The sequence below is a fragment of the Ovis aries genome, chromosome 7 (genome assembly GCF_016772045.2).
Source record: "Ovis aries strain OAR_USU_Benz2616 breed Rambouillet chromosome 7, ARS-UI_Ramb_v3.0, whole genome shotgun sequence".
Taxonomy (NCBI): domain Eukaryota; kingdom Metazoa; phylum Chordata; class Mammalia; order Artiodactyla; family Bovidae; genus Ovis; species Ovis aries.
The window spans coordinates 10,429,468-10,453,184 of NC_056060.1; the positions used below are offsets into that span (position 1 = coordinate 10,429,468).

General features: G+C 36.3%; 1 protein-coding gene across 4 annotated transcripts in view; it reads right to left on the reverse strand.

Annotated features, from left to right (window-relative positions):
* Positions 1-23,717, reverse strand: part of HOMER1 (homer scaffold protein 1) — a 163,433-nt gene that overhangs the window by 62,144 nt on the left and 77,572 nt on the right. For 2 of the 4 annotated variants that reach the window (XM_060418526.1, XM_004010210.5), the window contains exons 3-5: positions 20,597-20,728; positions 17,085-17,177; positions 8,362-8,501 (exon numbers count right to left, since the gene is read on the reverse strand). In XM_060418526.1, coding sequence (XP_060274509.1) covers positions 8,362-8,501; positions 17,085-17,177; positions 20,597-20,728 — 365 coding nt within the window. Of the gene's footprint in view, positions 1-8,361; positions 8,502-17,084; positions 17,193-20,596; positions 20,729-23,717 lie in introns of all 4 variants that reach the window. The other 2 variants (XM_060418525.1, XM_012180703.4) reach the window with 1 other exon arrangement.

Genomic DNA, 23,717 nt, shown 5'->3' on the forward strand with positions numbered 1-23,717 from the left:
GGGTTAATAGAATATTATTTGGCAGCAAAAGAAAATGAAGTATTGACATATGCTACAACATGGATAAACACCGAAAACATCCTAAGTAAAAGAATTCACTCATAAGAGACCATGTATCATATGATTCTATTTATACACAATGTCCAGGACAGACAAATCTACAGAGAAAGTAGATGAGTGATTGCCTAGGACTGGGGGATGTAGGTCGTGTGTGAAGGGCAAGAGGGAAGTGACTGCTAAGGGTACAGGCTAATGAAGTGTTCTAAAATTGACTGTGGTCATGATTGCAGAAACGCTGTTGTACAGTTTTGGTTGTACCCCGAATCACGGAATTATATACTTTAAATAGGTGAATTGTCTAGTATGTGCACTGTAGCTCAATAAAACTGCCAATAACAATATTAATGAGAATATCAAGAGCTAAGTAGACCCTGCTAGAATTAAAAGGTTAAGTAATTCTTCTTCATATGGGTATCTGTGTTAGCTCTGCTCAGGTGAATACATATTTATGGGATATTTTTATGCTAATGATCAAGCTGCACCAACTTTTTCACCCCTTTCTGTCATCTGAGTGACAGTAAAAGTACATGCATATTTTTCCACACAACACATTTATTCCTTATCTCTTACATGTCTAATGACTAGAAACAGTACGTGCTACCAAGAAATACAACTCAGCGAAGCTTAGCTGGAAGCTAAAACTCTAGAGGGGAGTTCAGCAAGTGATGACAAATATGCGTCGAACAACGATAGAAAAAAAAAAATGAGACAAGGAGAGTCTGAAACGCGATAGAGAAAACAAACCCTCTTGGAGGGTTATGTGATTTTGAAGACAGATTAACTCAGTTAAACTCAAGTCTTAAGTTGATTAGAGTGACTGCTGTTCAAAGACCGTAACTAGTTTATTAATATATTTTAGCCTTAAGGTCTTATGACTCTGTAGGTGTAACCCCACACCTGAAGCACTGTACCAAGGGCATTCAGAGCATATACTCTGTTTTTGCGAGGAACATCATTCCCTTCATATGTTTAAAGAATGCCTACTGTATACTAATCATTGGTGATATCAATGAATAAGGCACAATCACTGCCCCTGGCAAGGCTGAGAGGCTCATGTCAACCTGTATATGTCATTTTGGAGGCAACAGGGATTTAATAAAGGAGACACATAACTCAGTCTGGAGACATGAAACAGAGCTTTTTAGAGGATGTAATGCTGGAACTTATAAGGATATACTGGGGTTCATCAGTTGGTGATCAAGCTAGAGACAGAGGTGGGAGGCTCAGTGGTAAAGAATCCACCTGCAGTGCAGGAGACTTGCCGGAGACACGGGTTTGATTCTTGGGTCAAGAAGATCCCCTGGAGAAGGAAATGGCAACCGACTCCAGTATTCTTGCCTGGGAAATCTCATGAACAGAGGAGCCTGGCGGGCTACAGTTCATTGGGTCACAGAGAGTCTGACAAGACTAAGCGACTAACAACAAAAGCAGAGGTGGGGTGCAAGGAAGCATGGAGTGTGTATGTGTGTGTGTGTGTGTGTGTGTGTGTGTGTGTGTGTGTGTGTGTGTGTGTATACAGTCACTCCAGAGAAAAGGGAGAACATCAAAAAAAGCAAGGGAGCAAAGCCCTGCAGATGCGCAGTATCATGCCTGCTTGGGTGTAAGGGACAGGGAGGCCTGGCGTGCTGCGGTTCATGGGGTCGCAGAGAGTCGGACACGACTGAGCGACTGAACTGAACTGAAGGGGAGTGCACGTGTGCTCAGCTGTGTCTGACTCTGCGACCCCACGGATTGCAGCCCACAGGGTTCCTCTGTCCACGGCATTTCCAAGGCAAGAATACTGAGTGGGTTGCCATTTTCTACCTCAGCGGATCTTCCTGACCTAGGGATAGAACCCCCATCTCTTGTGTCTCCTGCCCTGGCAGGTGGATTCGTTAACCACTGCGCCTCCTGGAAGTGGAGGACCAAAAGCAAATGCAAGGAGCTGCCACAAGATCACCAGGTGGTGAGACTGGGTGAGTCTCATCCGACGACCACGGACTGGTCTACATACATCAGGCCACTGAGATATTTTAAGGAGAAAAGGGACACGGTCAGATATTTTTGTATCTGAGAGTAGTAATAATGCCTATCAGAGCAGTATGTCACCAAAGAGTAAATATGCAGGATTCCAAATCTTCAAATCATATCCTTCCAAATACCGCCAACCAAGAACTTAATAAGGGCATTATGACAACAGATATTACTAGGTGGGAATTTGCTTAAAATCATGACCTTGGGCTAAACCATATATATTAACTCATAAAGATTCCTTTTGAAAGTCTCAACTAGAAACCAGATGGGTCACATAATCTTCATTTCTCTGTTTGGCCTTGTGTTTTAAAAACTGTAGTGACTTTGGATGAACCATGTACACTTCACCTTCCCACAGACCTGGCAATTCCATACTGTCATATACCACACATCACAAACATCACCCATTCATGCGACTTGCTTGGCCTCTGCCTCTGTTCACATACTGCTATTCTAGTAGGAGGGAAGCCAGAAAGCCAAGTCCAAAGGAAGAGTGTTTTTCCCCAAGTCCTGGAGCGTACCTGTCATCATCACACACCTCCCCTCCAACGGAAATCCCCACCATGATCATCAAAGAACACAAGAGGAGGGAAGAAAAAGAATGTTTAAAAGTCCTCCTAGGAGAATTTCCTCCTAGGGAAAAGGTCATAATTAATCTAAGATACATCTGTTCCTTTGTGAGTGACAGCACCCCTAACTCCAAGCTAGTAACCCTGAAAATACAAACTAGCAATCACAAGGGATGGACTGGTGAAAATTCTTCCCGTTAATTTCAGTGCTAAGGCAGAGAAAAAGGGGAAGGCACAATCTCTAATTGGAGGTATGTTAGTAATGTCATTATCTCATATGAATAGTACTTTTCTTCTTGCAAATAATCCATATTAAGTGATAATTCCCAACCAAAATGCTTTAGAAAATATTTATATTTTCCTCAAAATCTTTTAGAAGATATTAAAATAGAATGAAGATTAGCTCTTAAAAATTTAAGATAGGAAATTTAAGTATATATATGTAAAAACCTAATAAAGTAAACACTCTTGGTCACTATACTTTTATTGCATCTTATTCAAAAATACATGGATTACTTCTAAGTTCCCAGAAAAATGCAAACCTATATATACTGCCAAATTACCATAGCACTTCTTACAAAATGCTACCTGTTTACAATTACGGTAAAGGAAATTCTGCCATCTCCAAAATGTTGAGTTGTACATCTCTCACTAACCGCCCTGGCCTTCAAATTAATTTTGAAAAACTAATTCTAATTTTGAGGTTTGGTTTGAGGTAGAATAACAATATTTGTAACTGTAACTATAAGCGGAATCCTACAAGTTACATTTTTTATCTACAATTTTATCAATGATAAAGCACTTCTTGTGAAATCAAGCCCCAGCCGTAAACAGCTTTGTTCAAACAAGAGTTGTCCACACAAATTATTTCTATTTTACTTCATCACTATTAACCTAGAAGTTACTCATGAAAAGGGAGACAAATGGCACGGCTCTGGAGAATATAGTACTCCAGAGCTCTTAACAGTTTTTTTCTGCTTGTATCAGGTTCAAATATGTACAAAATGTATTCCAGTCACGATAAAGACTGCTTGTCTTTTTAACATGTAACTAAAATCGCGTGTATATTTTCCAGTGAAATTTAGTTTCTGAAAATGTACAAAACTCTCTAATCACAGTTTTAAAATAGTAGCTTTTGGAAACTGACAATAAATGAAGTAATTAATCTATTAAATACAAGTGGAATAAACCCACTCAGATTATGGTAAAATTGTCATTATACTGATTTAAAGCAAATCAACATACTAAGGAGGAATGATTCTGCGTATATCCTTTAATGAATATCTGTTGGAAAACACAAAGTGGCAGAAAAATCTCTTTAACAGAATAGAAGATACATGCAATACCCCCAAATGCATAAACTCTAGCAGCACCATGAGAATACGTTATCTAAACTTTAGAAGAATTTAAATGTAATAGGTGTTCAAAATAGGAAATTTTCCATTAAGATAATCAAACTTTAAAAAATTTATCAGTATAAAAGTAGCTTCATGAGCTATTGCTGTATACACATATCTGCTCTCAAAAATATAACAGCAGCTATTTATCACTATATTACTATATATCTGAGAATCATAAATTCACAATGAACAAAATAAAAAATTTCAGTTTTCAGCGTTATATTTCAGTATTACCTTCTAACAGCCCTAGGAAACTATAAAATTAACTATTTCTATGAGAATTTTAGATAGCTTTATATCTTTAAAAATATCCTGAAGTTCAGTGAGAAATAACAAGTCAATTCCAAAATTCCATATAGCTGATACTATGAAGAAAACAAATCCCTCCTGGAATGAGAACGCAAAACTGTCCTCCATATTATATATATGTATATATATTATCAAGCATACAGTATTTTATTTAGTGTACAGATGACTCTTGAACAATGCAGGGAGTTAGGGGCGTCAATCCTCAATGCAGTCAAAAAGCCATGCCTAGCTTTCCAGGTGGTCCTCTGTGTCCTTGGTTCCACATCCATGGATTCAACCAACTGAGGATTGTGTGCTACTGTAATTTTCACTATTGAAAGAAATCCACTATCAGTGGACTCTATAAGCTCAAACCTGTGTTAGATTAGCTATAGCTAATCGAAGACTACAGCCTCAAAGGAAGCCCTGAACACTTCAGTGGGTCAGTGTATACCTGTTCAGTCCCAAAAGGATATTATCAGTTAGGTTAAAAAAAATATTTTCTAAGAAAAAATAGCAATTCAGGTAAAACTTAATACTACTTCCCCCAAAGAAATTAGTAAACGTTTTCATCCTCATAATCTTCCTATTTTACATATCTCCAGACTTCTAAAGCATTCAAATAAATATACTTTTAAAAGTGTTAATTTATCAGAACTTCTTTAATGAAAATATTTTTGCATAGTTTATGACAAGGACACAAAACAGTACTGTAGCACTTGACTAAGGAATATCGAGCAGCTCATCCATTTTAAAATTTAGTTCAGCAGCATAATTTTTAAAAAATCAAAGAAAAGAGTAAATAAAGGTAACTCTATAATGCCAGTAAATAGAATTTAGATATAAAAAGTTGTACCAGCTTAGTAAATAATAAAATACAAACGTAATTTTTAAAGAGTATTTGTGAATGAAATTATATGCCTGGGACTTGCTCTAAAAATACAAATGTGGAAGACTGGGTAGGATTAGAAATGAAACAAGACTGGCCATTTTTTCCTAAATTTTGAAGCTCAGAGATAGGCGCGTGGGAGTTCACTGAAGTACTATCTCTTTCAAATACATTGGAAACTTAGTGTAAGTTTAAAGACTAACAAAAAAATCTTGCTTTTCTCTTTAAAACTAAGTAGTACTTCTTAAAAAATAAATCAAGCTTATAGAATAACTAAACTATAAATACATTACTAAATTTTCAGGACCGAACGAAAACTCAGGGCCTTCTTCTGGCATGTTAATTAATGAATCAGTAAGATTTAGGCATAAAACTTAAATTTTAAGAAGAGCACAAGCTGGCTTGCTAAATAGCTATTACTATAATCAACTCAATCCACTTGACTGACTAGATCACTATTTCCTGTATCCTTCCATCTTTAAAAACACACACACACACACACACACACACACACACACACAGATGTTCTAGTGATTTTGCTCCTAATTTAGCAATAAAATGGTATCAACCAGAGCAGAGGAATGTTGGCAGAATATCTTTTTTGCTATTCATTCTTTCCTGCTGAAATAAGTTCCAAGGAAGAAAGGCAAAAAAAAACCAGTATACGCAAGCCTTAAAAACACAGATTTTAAATGTTTTTTTGCCATGGTAAAAAAGGATATTGTATCAAGTTTAAATATTTGTGAGTTTCAGATTTAAAGAGAAATTATTTTAATATTCTTTGTGTAATTTACAAAACATCGATCTTTTTTCTGTATAGTTTTCCTGACATAGAAACAGTTATTAAATTTCTGACACAACAATGTGCTTGTTTTGGGGATTAGACTAAAATGCACTGTTAACTAACTTGGTAGTACATATTAGGATCAAAAGTGCTGAGCTGTAAACCTAAAGTTGTTACTAACAACCCATGCAACCTAGGACAAATCATCTAATGTCCTAGAATTAGGACCGAATGTGTCAAAGGCACAAGCTTTCAAACTTTGATGTTTTACCCTATAATCCAGCCCACGCTAAAATATATATGTTACTGAAACAGTTTCTTCTCCTAATGTTGAGTTTTATTTTGTTTTTTCCTATTTAATTTTATATTTCATTTTTTTCAGAATGAAATGAATAATCTAAGTTGATTTCAAACCACCATAGTTTGAAAAATCCTAGATTACACCATCTCTGAAATCTTTAATGCTATTTTGATATTCTAACATTAGTTGTAAAATGATTTGGTTTTCTGTCTCAGGTAGAAATCTTAGTTTTAATCAAGTAACTTAGTGAGTATTCATTAATATTGATTGATAGAAAATAAAAACAAGTTCAGATATAAATCTTCTAAAACCCTAAAGTATTTTTTAAATAATAAGAAACCTCTAAGATTGCATAATGCCTTTAATATAACCAAAAGCTAAAACTGACCTGTTAAATTTCATTTTCAGAACTCAAATATCTCCTTGGCTAACCTATATATTCCAGTAGTCAAAGAAGCTGTATCTTCACATCAAAAAAAGTAACTCCTACTTGACTCCCAAGAACAGAGAAAATCAATAGATGACCAGTCACAGTTAGTAATTCCAAGCACTGAAGATTAGCAAAGTAATACACACTCAGAAAATTCTAGGTGCAAAACGTAGATTAGAAACAGCTTTACCGATGATAAATACAAAAATTCGTATTTCTTAACGCAACAGTATTCAATGCACATGTGTTGTTAAGTTTGAGCCAAAGAAATCAAGTTTATAATTATGCTCACTGTAGTTACATCTATTTACTAATTGGATGCGCTAAACAGGAAAGAAATTTTTGCTTTCCTCAATACAAATATTTTTAAAACTCCATATGAATCACATTGCTCTTTAGTAGCAACTGTGTATCTTAAAAACTAGTATGGTTTACTATCAGTGTAAACATAAGTCTTCAGACTGGATGAACCAAAAATGTTCACCCGTTCCGTCTTTCTTACAGCTATAGAAACGAGAATGCACTTATCCTGAAATACTTGGAGCATCGCCTCTATGAAAACTCCAAAATGTGCCTCTTTTATGCAAAATTATTTGCATTTTTAGAAACGAACTGGAATAGCCTCATAGCCAAACAGTTTTCCCCCCATTCATTCCTAAGAAAAATCTAAAATTACTTCTTCCTTGGGCTGAGCACGAGGTCTCAGTGTCTCTAATAAGTTTAATCCTGTACCCCTAATATTCAATTCAATCAAAATTAAAATTCTCATGAAAAAGAGTTTGGAGTATCTCACTTCACCATTCTTCTGAATATGCTAAAGAATTTTTTTTTTGAACTGGTCCAAAAAGAGATGCATGACAAAGGAAAACTTTTTTCTTAATTATAAGTAAAACTACCTAGGTCAAAAGATTCCAAACAAGGATAAAAATAAAGGCAATGACTGATAGGTATTTGTTTACATTTGCCGATTCTCAGATCTCCTTACATCCTAAAAGTACTCCAACATGGCCAATAATTATTGTAACTGGCTTGGAACATATTTAGAATAAATTGCATCTTTTTAAAGTATCAAATTCTTTAAAATTCAGAAGCACGTGAAGATTTATCTTCTGTTAGCTGATGTACAAAAGTAAGTCTGACATTAACAGGTTCATGCTGGAACTTACACCAATAAACCGTTTCCTTGTTTGAAATCATACAGTGAGATCACCTCTAAGCGACGGCAAAGCTTAATTTCAGAGTAGGAAACCTAATTTTTTTTTAATTTTTATGACTCTCAAGAACATACATGAAAATGGAAAACAGGTTAACAAAGAGGGTCTTTTACAGGCTGGGTTAAGAAATAAATAGAGGAGATTTGCAATAACACGTTGTCTCACTGAAAAATGATTTGTACTATAATTAGCTCAGTAGCCCGTTTTCTACTAAGGTAGTGGAAATTGCCCGCTCCAGTCCACCTAGGCAACTATAAACCATAAATCAGTAAAACTTTTCTGAAGTTAAGAGTTAAAAAAATAAAAAGTCTGACCTGGAATTTTAACTCAGGGTTGTAACTTTGCAAGATTTATCTGAAACCAAGTGAGTTTGTACACGTTACTTAATCATGACGGTCGAGCTGAATCTGTACCTATGTGAGAACGGCAGCGCGTTCTGAGTGGGTTCAGGCCGTGGCTCGGAGTTCTGCGTCATATCAGGCGCTCTCTCATCATCTGTCCCGTTGATGCTTTCTGGTGTTAAAGGAGACTGAAGATCCCCGCCTGCTGATTCCTTTAAAAAAAAAAAAAAAAGGGCATGGGGATTTAAAAAGTGTTCCAGTTTTGTTAAAATATACAAGATAATCTAAAAGTTAAAACTGACTCTGATATATGCTTACTTATGAAATATGGTCATATTTCAACTGAAATTTGAATCAAAGACTTAAAAAATGAATTAAACAGAAAAAATTTTAAAGCAAAGCAATGCACAAGAAAGCTATCTGAAATGATACAATTTAAAAATGTAAACATATAATTTAGAAATGTAGCTTCCAAGAACTAAAAAACTTTCAGGTTATATAAGCAATTAATTGGCTAGATGTTCAAATAATTATTTGAAATAAAAAGAAAATAAGACAAAACTGCAAGATATTATTTATTATTTATGGGAGGATAGGAAGAGAAAGAATGAAATCTTAAGTCTCAATTTTTTTATCTACCATAGTTTTCAGTTCTTAGAGTCATTTAGAAAAGTAATTGGAAATATTCCTGTAACATTATATACAATGATGTTAGTGTATTTCAGCTTTTCTTGCCTGCTACTCATAATGAAATTATTTCTCTTTGCAAAATTTCCTGTTTTATTTCTATCAAAGTGAATTTAAGTTATCCCACTGGCAAAGAGGTGGAATTTAAACCAAAGCTAACTCTGACACTTACTCTTATCACTGTCATCACCAGATTATCTAAATTTGATATTAGAAAGCAGAATGAGATGTCATTTGACAAACCCATTAAGCAGGGAAGGCCCCAGCACAAGATGGTTAAAGAGCAGCTTGGTGAACCCCTTATAATCTCTGACCAATAAAACTTCAAAACTGAAATATTAGGCTAAGTTAGGCAAGAAAATGAAAACTTTAGTGATCAACAGGGATGGTCATAATTTGTTACCGTGAAAGAATGTAAGATCTCCTCAATAGAAACAAGATGAATATGTGTAATATAGGAAATTGCTTATAACTAGAAAAGGAGGATGATATAAAGAGATATCTAGATTATGATAATTTATATACTTTATGTAACAATTATTACTCATGGAGAAGCACCAGAAAGAGATATGGAAAATATTAATGTGGTGAGATCAACTTTCTTTTCTAGGGCTTCTGGTTTCATACTGCTTTATGTGTTTTATTTCACATTTAAATATTTTAACTAATAGTACCATAATGCTATAAATTATACAAACTATCAAAAGATTAAAAGACTCCCTTCTTGATTTCACATCTTCACCTAACTATTATTCAGTAATTAATGGAACCTCCAGTTTGACATTTAATTTTATTCCTTTAAAACCTTTCTTCTGAATCTATTGTTTCTATTAACTGATAAATCAATGCACAAATAGTTTGCAGTATATTGTGACAACATGAAATTGTTTTACAACAAAGGCAAATCTTACTGAGGGAACAGTAACCAAAATGACTATCTCTTGATCAATCATGGGCCACATCAATTAGCCTGGAAAAGTTTTAAGCAGCCAGTAAGAAACCATGAGGTATTCATATTTGGTTTCAATAAATCAGGAAAAGTTTTTCTCCAAGAAAGGCCAAACTAAAATAATCCAGGTTGACTGTCCAGTCAACTAAATGCTAAGTTGGCCAAGAACTGATTTCAGTGAAAATGATAACAGAAACGAATTGTCTTGTTAACATGGAAGAGCACAACTAATATTAGCAATAAGGACCTGCTAGAACTGGTGGATAAGAGTGTAAGAGTGAAAAGGAGATTAGGATTAAGAGAGAGAGAGGAGGAGTCGTCTGATTTCAGGTTCTTACGACTTTCTGGAATGAAGTAAGAAAGCTGATGAGGCATGAGTGTTGGGGAGGATAGTACTGTTGATGCCACTGAAGCAGACTGTTCTCAGAGACAAGCTAAGAAGGAGAAAAGGAAGAAAGGGACTCAGGTTGCTTTTCTTCCAGAGGCTCAAATATTCGATATATTTAGCAAAAGGCATATTTAAGTTACCCTAGACGCTATATCTAAAATGAAAACAAAAGCCCTGAGCATGCTTTATTTTTAAGGATGTTTGTAAAAAAAAAAATAATAATCAACATTTGCTCAGGAGAACAAGAAAGAGTTCCAACAGTACACGAGGGCAACGAAACTCCTTTGCCCTCCAGCTACGCCAACTACCACAGGGGCAGCCAAAAGAACTGTGTGAAACCTAGAAATTTTACATATGCTAAAAATAGCACTGCGAAACTTGTTTTATTTAACATATTCCAAATATCTAGTTGTTTTTAGATTAAATTCTGTGCAGTTTCCTTTTCAACTGTAGTTATTCCTTAAAAACATTAACTTTTCATAAAACCTACATTTTATATCTTTAAATCAAATATCAAAATAAAAAGCATGAAGTCTATTTGGCAGAAACCAATAAAGTTCTGTAAGGAAATTATCCTTCAATTAAAAACTAAACAAAATTTTAAAAAGCATGAAGTATATCTGCTAGACTACAAACTTTGAAAAAGTAGGATAATTTCTCTTTAGAAAGGGATTCCTAAGCTAATATGGCTAGCACATCTATAGTGAATGTTTAAGGAAAAATATATCAAATGATATATTCTTTGATCACAGTGATAAAAAATAAAAACTTTGCATTTTAAATATGAGAGTACCAAGGAAACCAAAACTAGAAGATATGACCATATTAAAAAAAAAAAAGAAACCTGAGCAAGAATGTAAAAGATTCAGAAAGTGCTTAAAAATTCTCTTTCCTCATTTATGAAGTGGCAAGAAAGCCCTCCCCTGAAACACACAAAAAGCCCCAGAAATATCTTGAATCACATGGGAAAGAAATGATGTTGGCTCTCACTGCAGGCCAGGCCTTCAGGGTGCTGTCACCAGCCTTCTCTCAGGAGTCTGTTCAGGTGTATGTGCCACAGCAGGAGGGTGGGGTGTCTTTTACTTGAAGAAAAAACAAATCTCGGGAAATTGTAGACAATCAAATTTGGTATGATTTATGTAATAAAGGTTCATAATCAGGGTTAAAGACACATATCTGCACTGTTCTTAATTTTGGGCTTCCCTGGCTCAGCGATTAAGAATCCATCTGCCGATGCTGAAGATGCAGGAGACCTGGGATCATTCCCTGGGTTGGGAAGATCCCCTGGAGGAGGAAATGGCAACCCACTCCAGTATTCTTCCCATGGACAGAGGAGCCTGGTGGGCTACCGTCCATGGGGTCACAAAGAGTCGAACACAACTCTAAGAAAGATTCATAATCAGGATTAAAGACATATGTCTTCACTGTTCTTACTTTGGAGAGCAAATAATTATATGAAGAGAGCTCTAGCAAATCTTTCCTGAGGTTGTAAACATTGTTCTTGTGATATCTGGTTCAGTAAATATGAAACTTGTCAGATGATACTATGACTAAAAAGGTATCATATTTAATGTATAGGCATTCACTAATTCTACAGGTATATTTTTGGGCTAGATATGTAAATAATATAGTTTAGGACAGTAACAGGTCTAAATGCAGACCACCTTTCAAAAAATCCATTTATACCAAGAAAATCTAAAACACTCAAGATTTATTGCATTTGAAATGTCCTTAATACATGATATAGTTCAAATCTCTGACCTTATAGATTCAAGAACCGCTGCCGAAAGAGATCAACTGACTTTCATAGGATAGGATAGCTAGTCACGTTATGCGAGGTTCTAGTAATCACTTACAAGAAACCAGTGCCATTTGGGCAAATACAATTTATTGCTAAAATGACCATTTAAAAAATTATGACATTTACAAATAAAAAAAGAAACTTTTATTTTCTCTGAATACATATATACACATGTAGAATCTATTTTTTCTATAAAGTGAATTCTAAAAAATCTTGAGGAAAAAGTTAAGACATACTAAATATAAATCAAGATAGCTACTATGTATGTTTAATGCTACACAAACTGACATATTAAATGGAAAAAAAAAAAAAAAGCCCATGACTTTTGTTTGGCTGCAAACAAGTGATGGAATTAAATACATTTTACTCAATTTAAAAGTCTTAGTCAACTGGCAGCTAAAAATTAATTTTTTTTCAATTCCAATAAAGAAACATTTGGATTTACTTGATCATATAGCCCCTTTCTCTATTAAGTTAACTGAAATACAGTATTTTGCAACTGCGAACTTTGTAAGAAATTTCAGGCTTAAAGTCAATCATCACTCTTGATTATATATCATTGACTATTTAAATGATTCCCATGGAAACATAAGAACATAAGATCTTCAACAGATAAAAAGTTTTAAATTAATGTCTGTTATTTAAAGAGAGATGTGAAAGAACCTGACAACTAACATGTGAGTCCATGTACTCCTAGAGACGTTGCCTTGATGAAGACAACGTGAAGATTACGGTACAACCACACGTTTATACCGTGTGTACAACCTCAGCTCAACAGTCTAAGAGGGAACTGGCTAACTCTGCTCTAAATGCCAGACTCCTTTCATCACAAGCCTTTAGGGAGATGGAAGGATTTCTCTATAGCAGTGTTGCTCAAAGTGTGATTCTCCAGATCAACAGTCTTCAGCATCTCTTGGAAACCTGTTAGAAGTGCACATTTGAAGGCCCTATCTCAGCCCTTCTAAATTTAGAAATGGTTGGGACTCAGCAATTTGTATTTTAACACTTCTTCCAGGGGCTTCTGATGGAGGCTTTATTTAATTAAGGCATCTGTATTTTTCTAAATAACACTGCCAAGGCTTTATATCATCATCTTCACCATTATAGTCACCTTACAACTCAATTGTTAACATTAAGCCTTTACTCCACACTAAGCACTTTGTAATCCTTACTTAATTCTCACGACAACTTTGTAAGGAAATAACTTATTCCCATTTTATGAGTTAAAGAAAATACTAACATGCCTTAGCTCAGAAAACTCATAAGGGTTAGAGTCCAGATCAAAGCCGAGCTCTAGAGTCTACATTATAGCCATTATTGCATGACATTGTCAACATATTATTGTTATCATATTTATTCCACCCAACAATCCTGTAAGGTAAGTAATGTAACATTCATGTTGCAGATAAATGTTACAGACTTGGATTAAGCAAATTTTTGAAGATCACATAGTGGCAGAAAAAGAATGTATGTCTAAATTTGACCTGAATATACATATGCCTATCTTGTCTGCAATACAGCCATGAATAAAAGCAAAAGCTGTGACTATTTACTATTATCAATTATCACATTTAATCTCTTGATTCCCTTTGCTGAATTCCTGAGTAATATTCTATTCTCCAGGCAGAGTGTTATTTTAATAGACTGTATTAAATCAGTGAAAGTCAAACTCAAAATGAATAGAATCAGGGTGGCCAGAGATTACATGATTCAAAGTAAAACAGAAGTATTAATGACCTCTGTAAGGGACTGTCATACAAAAAAAGAAAGAAGAAAGAGAAATGAAAATACTTTCACCCCCTATTTCTCTGGCTTCTGTAAATGAGCAATCAGACTTCAAATATTTTTAAAAGATAAATGAAGGTCAGAATATTTTGGTTCTCAAATGCTAGTGTACTTAAGACATTTCTTTACTCATTGTATTTCACAGCACTTTCCAAATATAAACATCTTCGATTCCTCTGATGAAAGTAAAAGCTTAAAGACATCCTTCCACCAAAGACAAGCAGGGACCTTAGCAGCAACTTGTAACACTGCATGACTAATTAAACAAAAACAAGTTACGATCAGAGAACAGGAACTAAGTACAGTGGCCAAGTATAAGCTATTACAATTTTATTAGAGTCTTTGGAGTATTCTTTTATTGAATGTGCTGGAGCATCCTGCGGTGACACTAGAATCATTCACTTGAGGAACTAGAGCTCCCAATGTGTCAGTTCAGCTCAGTTCAGTCGCTCAGTCATGTCCGACTCTTTGTGACCCCTTGAATCGCAGCACGCTAAATTTTAAACAGGCTTTTATATTTAAAAGCATCACTACACTATCATAGCACTTAGGGAGACTCAAGGGAAGTTTCAAAATGATCATTCATGTTATTCCAGGTCTCTGCAAATACAGAGGACGAATAATGGAGCTTTGGCTTCAATCCAGAGTTTACCTTTAGCCTGTGAGGAAATGTGTACTTTAAGCATACTTAACAGAGCTCTCCTTTCCTCTGAAAATACTCAAAACTCTTTATACCAGTAGGGTTTACCAAATAGAGTTGGGTGTCGGTGGGCGGGGCGGGGGGGGGGGCGGGGGAGGGAGGAAGAGTGAAATATTTTCTACAATGTTCCAATCATTTGGCTAGTCAAAATTCCAAGGCAATCACTATCTACTTCCTTAAGAAAGTTTTATGTAAAACAGCTACTTACTGACATATTCCACAGAAATGTTTGTAACATCCAATCCCTCCTTTTATAAAATCTCCTAAACATACTTCAAAAACAATTACCCTGAAGAAGAACCCAGTATAAAGCTGAACCTTACCCATAAGATTTCAACTGAAATAAAAATTTTAGAAAAGTCTATTATTAAAAAGCTAAAAGTTGCTGGCCTTCTCTGAGTCATATTATTACATTAAAACCTTTGTAAAAATACTGAAATGTAGGTATTTAATGAGTTTTATTTGGAGATGTAATTAATTTCCTGCTGAAGAAAGACAAGTAGCAGGTATTAACTAACAATACAACTATACAATGGACAAGCAGCATGTATTAACTAACCTGTTAAAGGAAAAAGTGGTACTTTTTTTTTTTTAATTTACTTTACAATACTGTATTGGTTTTGCCATACATTGACATGAATCCACCACAGGTGTACATGAGTTCCCAACCCTGAACCCCCCTCCCACCAACCTCCCCATATCATCTCTCTGGGTCATCCCAGTGCTCCAGCCCCAAGCATCCTGTATTCTGTATTGAACCTAGACTACCAATTCGTTTCTTATATGATAGTATACATGTTTCAATGCCATTCTCCCAAATCATCCCACCCTCTCCCTCTCCCACAGAGTCCAAAAGTCTGTTCTTTACATCTGTGTCTCTTTTGCTGTCTCACATACAGGGTTATCATTACCATCTTTCTAAATTCCATATATATGTGTTAGTATACTGTATTGGTGTTTTTCTTTCTGGCTTACTTCACTCTGTATAATCGGCTCCTATTTCATCCACCTCATTAGAACTGATTCAAATGTATTCTTTTTAATGGCTGAGTAATACTCCATTGTGTATACGTACCACAGCTTTCTTATCCATTCATCTGCTGATGGACATCTAGGTTGCTTCCAAACCTACTAAAAAGTAGGTTTACTTTTTAAAAACCTACAACCTTTGGGTCTCAGTGCTGAGATGTAAATGTTCCAACTTTCAGATTTAAACACATCTTAAAATCAGGTAGAATAAACTATATTATTTATATATTTTAATTTTCTGTATACTGTGATGACATCTTAAAAACCTTTCTAGTTAGCCAGTTCTTAGAGACAGCAGGGGGCTACGATGGGAGCATGCCTTTGATATGTAAATTAACCACTCCAGGAAATACTCTTTTAATCGGGCCCCTGAATTTGGGGAGACAACATTCCAAGGGCTGGGTGTTAGGCAACTGGGAACCACCCCTATGGTTTAGAGCCAGCTGAAATTATGTAGACTAGTCAGTCCTAAACTGTTCACCCTGCCTGCCATTCCCAAGAGAAACCCCAATGCAGGCTCTAGCCTTGGTTGGTGTTCTCCTGTACTCCTGCTTTCTGCCCGCTGCCTGACCTGAGGCGTTCCTGCTGCCTCCTAGAGGTGTGCCATGCCCCCCTTAGGGGAAACACAGTGAAACTGCCCAGCCTGGCCAGGCACCATAGTTACATTTGCATGAATTATTTTATGACAGGAGGTCCTGGTAAGGAACCTGGAACTAACAAGCCACCACCAATCGCAAGAATTTAGGGAAGGTCGAAAGGAGATGTCACGTGTCTTACCACCTCCCAGAATCCTTCTTGCTGCATCCATCTTGCTTGAGCAATGCATGGACCACCAGGAAGAACCCTGAGTCAGAATGATCGGCCAAAGACAGCCAGAAACTAATCTCATCACCAGGAAACCCGAGACCGTGAGTCACAAGACAGAGCAGTTCTCCTGGGTTCCCTCTGCCTGCTGTGCCCCTTCCCAGTAGAGTCTCTTGCTTTGTCAGCACACGTGTCTCGGACAATTCATTGCTGAGTGTCAGAGAAGAGTCCACTTTTGGGGCCTTAGAAGGGGTTACCCTTCCTGCAACATTTCGAGGACCTGTGAGTACAATAAACTTTTGTTTCCCCAAGCTTCTCCCACTTCTCTTGCAGCCACACTCTACTGATCATCGTGGAAGACAGAAGACAGACAACAGGGCAATCTATGCTCTTTGTATACAACTGTTTCCAAGTTGTATGCATATTAGAAAGCTGACGTTTAATTACTAAACAGATTTCCCCGCCACGAGATTCTTATACACAGTGGTATATAAGGGAAAAAATCCTTTCTCCACTAGTACAGATTAACTGAACAGTGCATTTCTATGTCCACTTTGAAAGTCACCTTAACTTTGCCATTATTTTTCTAAATTTATCTCTGGCACAAAGCATATCATCTAAAATGAACAAGGAATAGAAATTAGATACCCACCTGTGAAGGGGTACTGGTAAGTTCCATCTTTTCTTGTGATTTCTCCTTTGCTAGCCGAGCAGCTTCTTTAAATTCCTGAAACTTCTCTGCAAACTGAATGCAGAAAGACTGCATACATTAACCAAATAAAAATAGGTCTTAATGCCCACTTTTACCCTAATTTTCTTCCATTTCACTGAATAATTGACTCTTGCACAAGAAACTTAGCTCTCAAATCAACTACAGGCATAATATGAAAATGACAAGTAAATAAACCTAATATCAAACATCTGTATACCATAAAGTACTCTGACAAATCTCATTCAAAAACATCATGATACAATTAAGTTAGAATTTGGTGTCAGCCAGCTTTGCTATGTCCCTTCTTGGTCGTTCAGATATACTTTACTGAGACCAAGGTAGGGGACGGGGGTGGAGGTTGGGAGTGAAATCAGTAAAGATGGGCACACTGTGTTTATCACAGAAAAATTTAAATCACCTAAGTGTCCACTCCTAAACATCTCTGTATCTGGAGCAGGCCTTTAACTTTTACTAGGAATATTAACTCTTGTATTACATGAGGCATTTTATTTCCAGCAATACAAACAGCAACATTTATTACTGTCACTGACTGACATTAGTCAATTTTCATTACCAAAGATTCCTAAACAGCAGCAGAAAGGAAAAGCAGGTCCCCACGAAGGTCTTTAAGATTGGTAACAATTTTGAAAAATTACTTTTGTGAAATGCTAACTCTTAGGAACTCAAGGTAATCTAATAAATAAATGTCATGGCTACAAACAGTATCTCTTTATGCACTGGAAGTAGAAATTACTCTCCCACTGTTCTCAGAAAGAATAAGCTAAGGCTACAAAATAACCAGATTTTTCAAAAACTTGAAAATCTGTGTGCAAGTTTCAACATCTATTAAAGTTGGCAATAAAAACATGAAATTACAGGTCCCTCTCAAACCTGATAAACCAACCCCAGTTTCACTTGCATCTTGGGAAGGAAAGCTTTGGCAGGAAAGGCTCATGATATTCTGACCTACTGCAGAGAAACCGAAGAAGGTCAAAATTAAAGCTGTTATAACACCCTTCCTTCTTACCTTAAACCTGTTACCCCCCGCCTATAACTTGTAGATCAGGAAACTGAATCTGCATTATTATACTTATCTAATTGAAGAGAATATCATATTACTGTTAAAAAATATAGAGCTAAGAAGGTCACATTCACATTGTTGGAAATGAAATAAAAGAAAAACCGTAATTAGTCTTTATGTAATTTGAACTAGTACATCAAGTTTTTCTTATACTAATTTGGCATTCCAAGGTAGTTAATGTTTAAAACTCTTCTCAACTTCATAAAGACCCAAGCTGCTGTTAATTTTTATAGACTTAGGTTTCCATGATAACAAAATACCACTTGGAAAGCACTCTAACAATCCAAGCATAGTTGAAATTTTCCTCACCCGTCAACCTTAGGAGATCACACGTTTCTTTTCAGCGCTCGGCTCTCTGCATTTTGAGAGCACCTTGTCTACAACTGCCTTCAGAGACTTCTCTAATCTCTTATAATGTTTTGTTTCATGTATGGTTTTTAGTGACAAAAACAAGCCAGAATATTTCCATGCTTGCTTCATTTATGTAAAAGATTATATACTCCTTTGGGCCCCCTATAAAGCACCAACCTTAATCTTCAAGGCAGCTTGGAAAATAAGTCATGGTTTTGTTATTTGGGGGCCAAAACATTCCGAAGAGATTGATCACAAGCTCCTGGAGCCAAGTCTAGTGAATAAATAAACTAGGGTTGACTCCAGGAGCTAATGGGTCGTTTCCTAATAGTCAATCCACCTTCACAATACAATACTAGGGCTCACTACCAGTCAGTTTGGTCAAAAATATACACTAACTTTAAAGAGGAAAAACAAATTCTTTAACTATAAACGCCATTCTCAGAAAAAATATCAGGTAAGAGGAAACAATATGATTGACAGATTTTAATAAACTATTTCCTTATCACATTAGTTTTTGCCCATAACTTGAAAGAAGTAGTTATAAAAAAGAATCAGCTTAATACAGTAAAAAATTACTCAGGTTCAAAAATCATTTCATGCGAGTCTGAGAAAATTAATCCATAACCTAGTTCCTTTGTTGTCAGGAAATTCAGCAAATGTAATATAATCATAGTTTCAATGTTTTTGCTATAGGGTTTAATAGACAATTTCAAAAGAAAAGTTCCAAAGAGGTTCTGAGTAATGGCAAAAATAGAATAAATGTGTAGTTTCCTGAGGGGATTGTTTATGGAGGGGCAATGCTTAACTGGATGCCTATGTCCCTGCTTTGTTGAAATACTTTGAGGCTAAAACTCATACTTTTACCACAGTTCAAGAAATGTATTTGGAGAATATGGTGGGCGTAAGGGAAGCAAAATTAGGCAACACTTGTTTGTCTTGATCATCTTACAGAGAATGACTTATAGTCACCAAGATGAAAGTTAAAGCAGTCGTAAAACTGAGGTTTCAACTCTAGTTTATATTAAAGAAAAGATAACAAAAGTACTTGAAAACAGCGTTAAGGAAGCTTCACAACTAAACCAAAGGAAAGAAAGATGATTTTAACTACTGAACTATCTAATTATAACCAAATCAATAAATATTCACAAAAGTGTAAGATTTTTTAAAAAGAACTGATTTTTAAGAATCTGAATGATTTCTACAATGACCAGTTGGGGTTTAGCTTAAGTGTTAACAGTGCACATCTAACAAGAGCCTGGTTACCCTGCACTTGAGCAATTTCAGCTCCCAGGTCATCGGATCTGATGTATACCACGGCATACATAAAATATGCCTCAAACGTAGGGTTATACTTTCCACTGAATACTTCAAACAGAGAGGTTGTGAACATAATCCTTGGGATCTGGTGAGCACTAAATGCGAAGCATAAAGGTGAGCAATCATCCCCTTGATCACCCTGTTATCCTGCCATTGTTTCCTTCTCCTTATAAGCTCTTTCTTTGCGACAGCCACAAGAACTCAAGACGCGGCTGGTATGAACACTTCGTGGCTTCTTGCTTCTATGCAGGACAACTGGTTTTTTCCCAGTATTTTGCCCAGGTGATGCTCTGTATTTTATCAGCCATTCTAGCCATAGCAATTTACTTGGATGGTTCCAAGAACCCCTCAGGATGTCTCTTAGATCTTACTCTGTGTTGTATCAGAGAGCTCAGAGTTATTCTCACCCAAACAAAGCATAAAACAGGATTTATACGTCAAAAAGCTGAAATACCACTATCATACCTAGTTAACCACACACATGTCAATACAACATGGTGACTGTATTTAATGTATACAATGTTTCCAGTTGACAGTGCAATCTATTGATCTCTTACTTCTTGCTCTAAAGTCACGACAGTTGTTCTGAGAATATCAAAGAAATTTCTCCTACATTTTATACTCTCCATTTTCCATTACATATATAAGATGTCTGACCAGAAGATGCAGATTTCCATTCGGATCTTATGACTTAACTTACTTTCGAAAGATGATGCTCAGAGGAGAACCCCAGTCCATAAACAGTGTTTGCCCTGCTATCGGCCCACTGGCCAAACTTCTGAGATGTTTTAGTAAATGTCATGTTTGGAGTGATGGTGCTGTTAATTATTGCCTGAAAAATAAAATAAGTATGAGGAACCAGCCAAAAATTCACAAATAGACAATCAAGCACAGGACTATTCAGTTATATAAAAACTCAGGATTCCTATTGAGCCACAATGTTAAGTATATGAAGAGAGTTAGAGAAACAGTTTTTAACATTATAAGTGATAATGTAGAAATATGGTAATTATGGAACTACAAATACAATGGCACTCTTTCACAAATTTCAACACTTAACAAGCAAAATAAATGTTCCTGTAATGCACAGACTTTTTTAAAGAGTTTATAATGTGGTCAGTGTCTTCTCTTTGAACATTTAGGATTACTACCTATGAATTCTGGGTGATGTTCACTGGAAGCAAGTAGGTTTTAGCAGTTGCTTATTTAAAAGTAAAGTCTCCCTCCCCAAAGTGTCTTACAAAAATGAAGACACCAAATTTTCTCTTTGAAAACTATTCTCTAAAAATGCATCATCAAGAATTTTCTTAAAGCTAACTTACCTGAAATATACTGTGATACAGAGAAGATTTTCAATCATTTACTAAGTTTTCCCCTACTCAAGAGAAAAACAAACCCTTAAATATATACTTTACTTTGTTGATGTATAAAGTGGTATAAAATCATGTTAATGAGAATCACTATCATTTTTTATTATAATATAGTTCCTTAGAAAACTAGTATTGGGCTTCCCTGTTGGTTCAGACGGTAAAGAATCTGCCTGCAATGCAGGAGACCCAGGTTTGATCCCTGGGTTGGAAGATCCCCTAGAGAAGGGAATAGCAACGCACTCCAGTGTTCTTGCCTGGAGAATTTCATGGACAGAGGAGTCTGGCAGGCTAGAAAGTTAGCATAATTTTATTAAATATTAACCTTGCTGATCACTTTAGTGAATTTCAACTGTCCTTTACCACATCGAAGTTCATTCAGTCCTCCTGCCAGTACTTCTAAAGTGTAGAATCAGTTTTAGTTAAGAAGTCTAATGACTTTGTAATTGAGATTGAGATTACAAAGTGATCTCAGTAATAATAAGACAGATACGTTATCAAATCCATCAGCAGTTACTTGGTGAACTACTAAATTCTGAATAAAAATGAAGCATTTTCAGAACATAGCTAAATCTGTATATCACATGAACAGTAAAAATGTAAATATTTATTCACTATGAGGCATTGATGATGTTATAATGAGTGCCTGATACTTGTCCTACTAAAGTAGACAGTAAAAGCATAGTGCCTTGCTTTCTCTCACACAGTAGTCATGTTATCTGTTGCTACATGAAAGCCCTTCTTCTCGGTAAGCATTTTTACCTCTGACAAAATTTATATACTAATATATTGCCTTAGCCTTTGGTTCAAAGCTGTTTTTCTTAGCATGCCATTCTAGAGCCTATAAAATGTAGCTAACAATTGCTCTAACATGTGGCGTTAGTCACTCAGTCATGTCTGACTCTTTGCAACCCCGTGGACTGTAGCCCCCCAGGCTCCTCTGTGCATATGATTCTCCAGGCCAGAACACTGGAGTGGGTTGCCGTTCCCTTCTGCAGGGGATCTTCCCAACCCAGGGATCGAACCCAGGTCTCTTGCATTGTAAGTGGATTCTTTATTGTCTGAGCCACTTGGTCACAAAGGGCATAACGTGCAGGGTTGTCATCAAAGTGGGAAAGAATATACTAATAGTAAGGAATCGTTTGAATATGCAACTTTTTGTGTGTGTTCTACTAAATGCCTAGCACAATTCTAGGAACTTGAGATACAACAGTGAGAAGCAACATAATTATGCATTACATTCTAGAGCAAGAAGAGTTGGCTGATGAGCAAGCAAACCAGTAGCTGAGCAATGAGATTTCAGAGAGTAGTAAGTGCTGAGAAGACCACAGACAAGGATGGGACAAAGACTGAGAGACAGGAAGACCAAGGCTAGATTTGGTGGTCCCTGAGGGTTCGCCGAGGGAGGTACTTGTCAACTGAGATCTGAGTGTTTCCAAGGATACACACGGGTATCTAACAGCTGATCCTTATAACTCTCACACGGTGAGGCAACCACAGGATTTATAAAGCGTGTAAGGGATGTGACCCGTGTGCTACTGACTTGTTGTTTAGTCGCTAAGCCTAAACTCTTCTTTGACCCCATGGACTGTAGCCCTTCAGGTTCCTCTGTCCATGGGATTATCCAGGGAAGAATACTGGAGTGGGTTGCCAGTTCCTTTTCCAGGGGATCTTCCCAACCCAGGGATCGAACCTGCACCTTCTGCACTGGCAGGAGGGTTCTTTACACTGCTGCTGCTGGTTACTGACCTATTTTTTGCTATTTCAAATTAACTTCTTTCTGCTTTTATGTTTAAGAGCTCCATTTTAATCTGCTATCTGAATCTTTCCTTGCCTGCATGTGACTTGTTTAGGGATTCTTTAATCAGTGAAGAAAATTCTACAATAATAGATGATTCTGTATTTAAAATAATTTATTAGAATTCTTAGAATAGAATGCTATTATAAATCCACTTTTTAAAAATTTAGTTTTTTTAAAATTAATACCTATGTCTCTCAATCCCATAGTTCTTTTTTTCAAGGAAGAGTAGTAGAAATGCTGGGTCGTTACTGACACATAGTGCCCTGATCCTGGCCCCTGGCCATGCCGATGTCTGCAGCAGGATTAGAAAACCTTTGCGCAAACTTCACATGCACAGTAAAAGCCCTAAGTGAGAAACCAATGGACGTTTTCTAAACAGGAGCACCTAAAAGTTTCCCCAGCTCATTGTGTTGTGCAGAAACAGAAGCGAGGGTAGAAAGAAGAAACTCATTTGTTTAGCTACATCAAATAAACTACCAGTGCTTAACCAAAAAACTACTTCTATGGGGAACTGTAGTAATTCAACTGAGTTCAAATCAGTTCAGTCACTCAGTCATGTCCGACTCTTTGGGAACCCATGGACTGCAGCACTCCAGGCCTCCCTGTCCATCACCAACTCCCGGAGATCACTCAGACTCATGTCCATTGAGTCA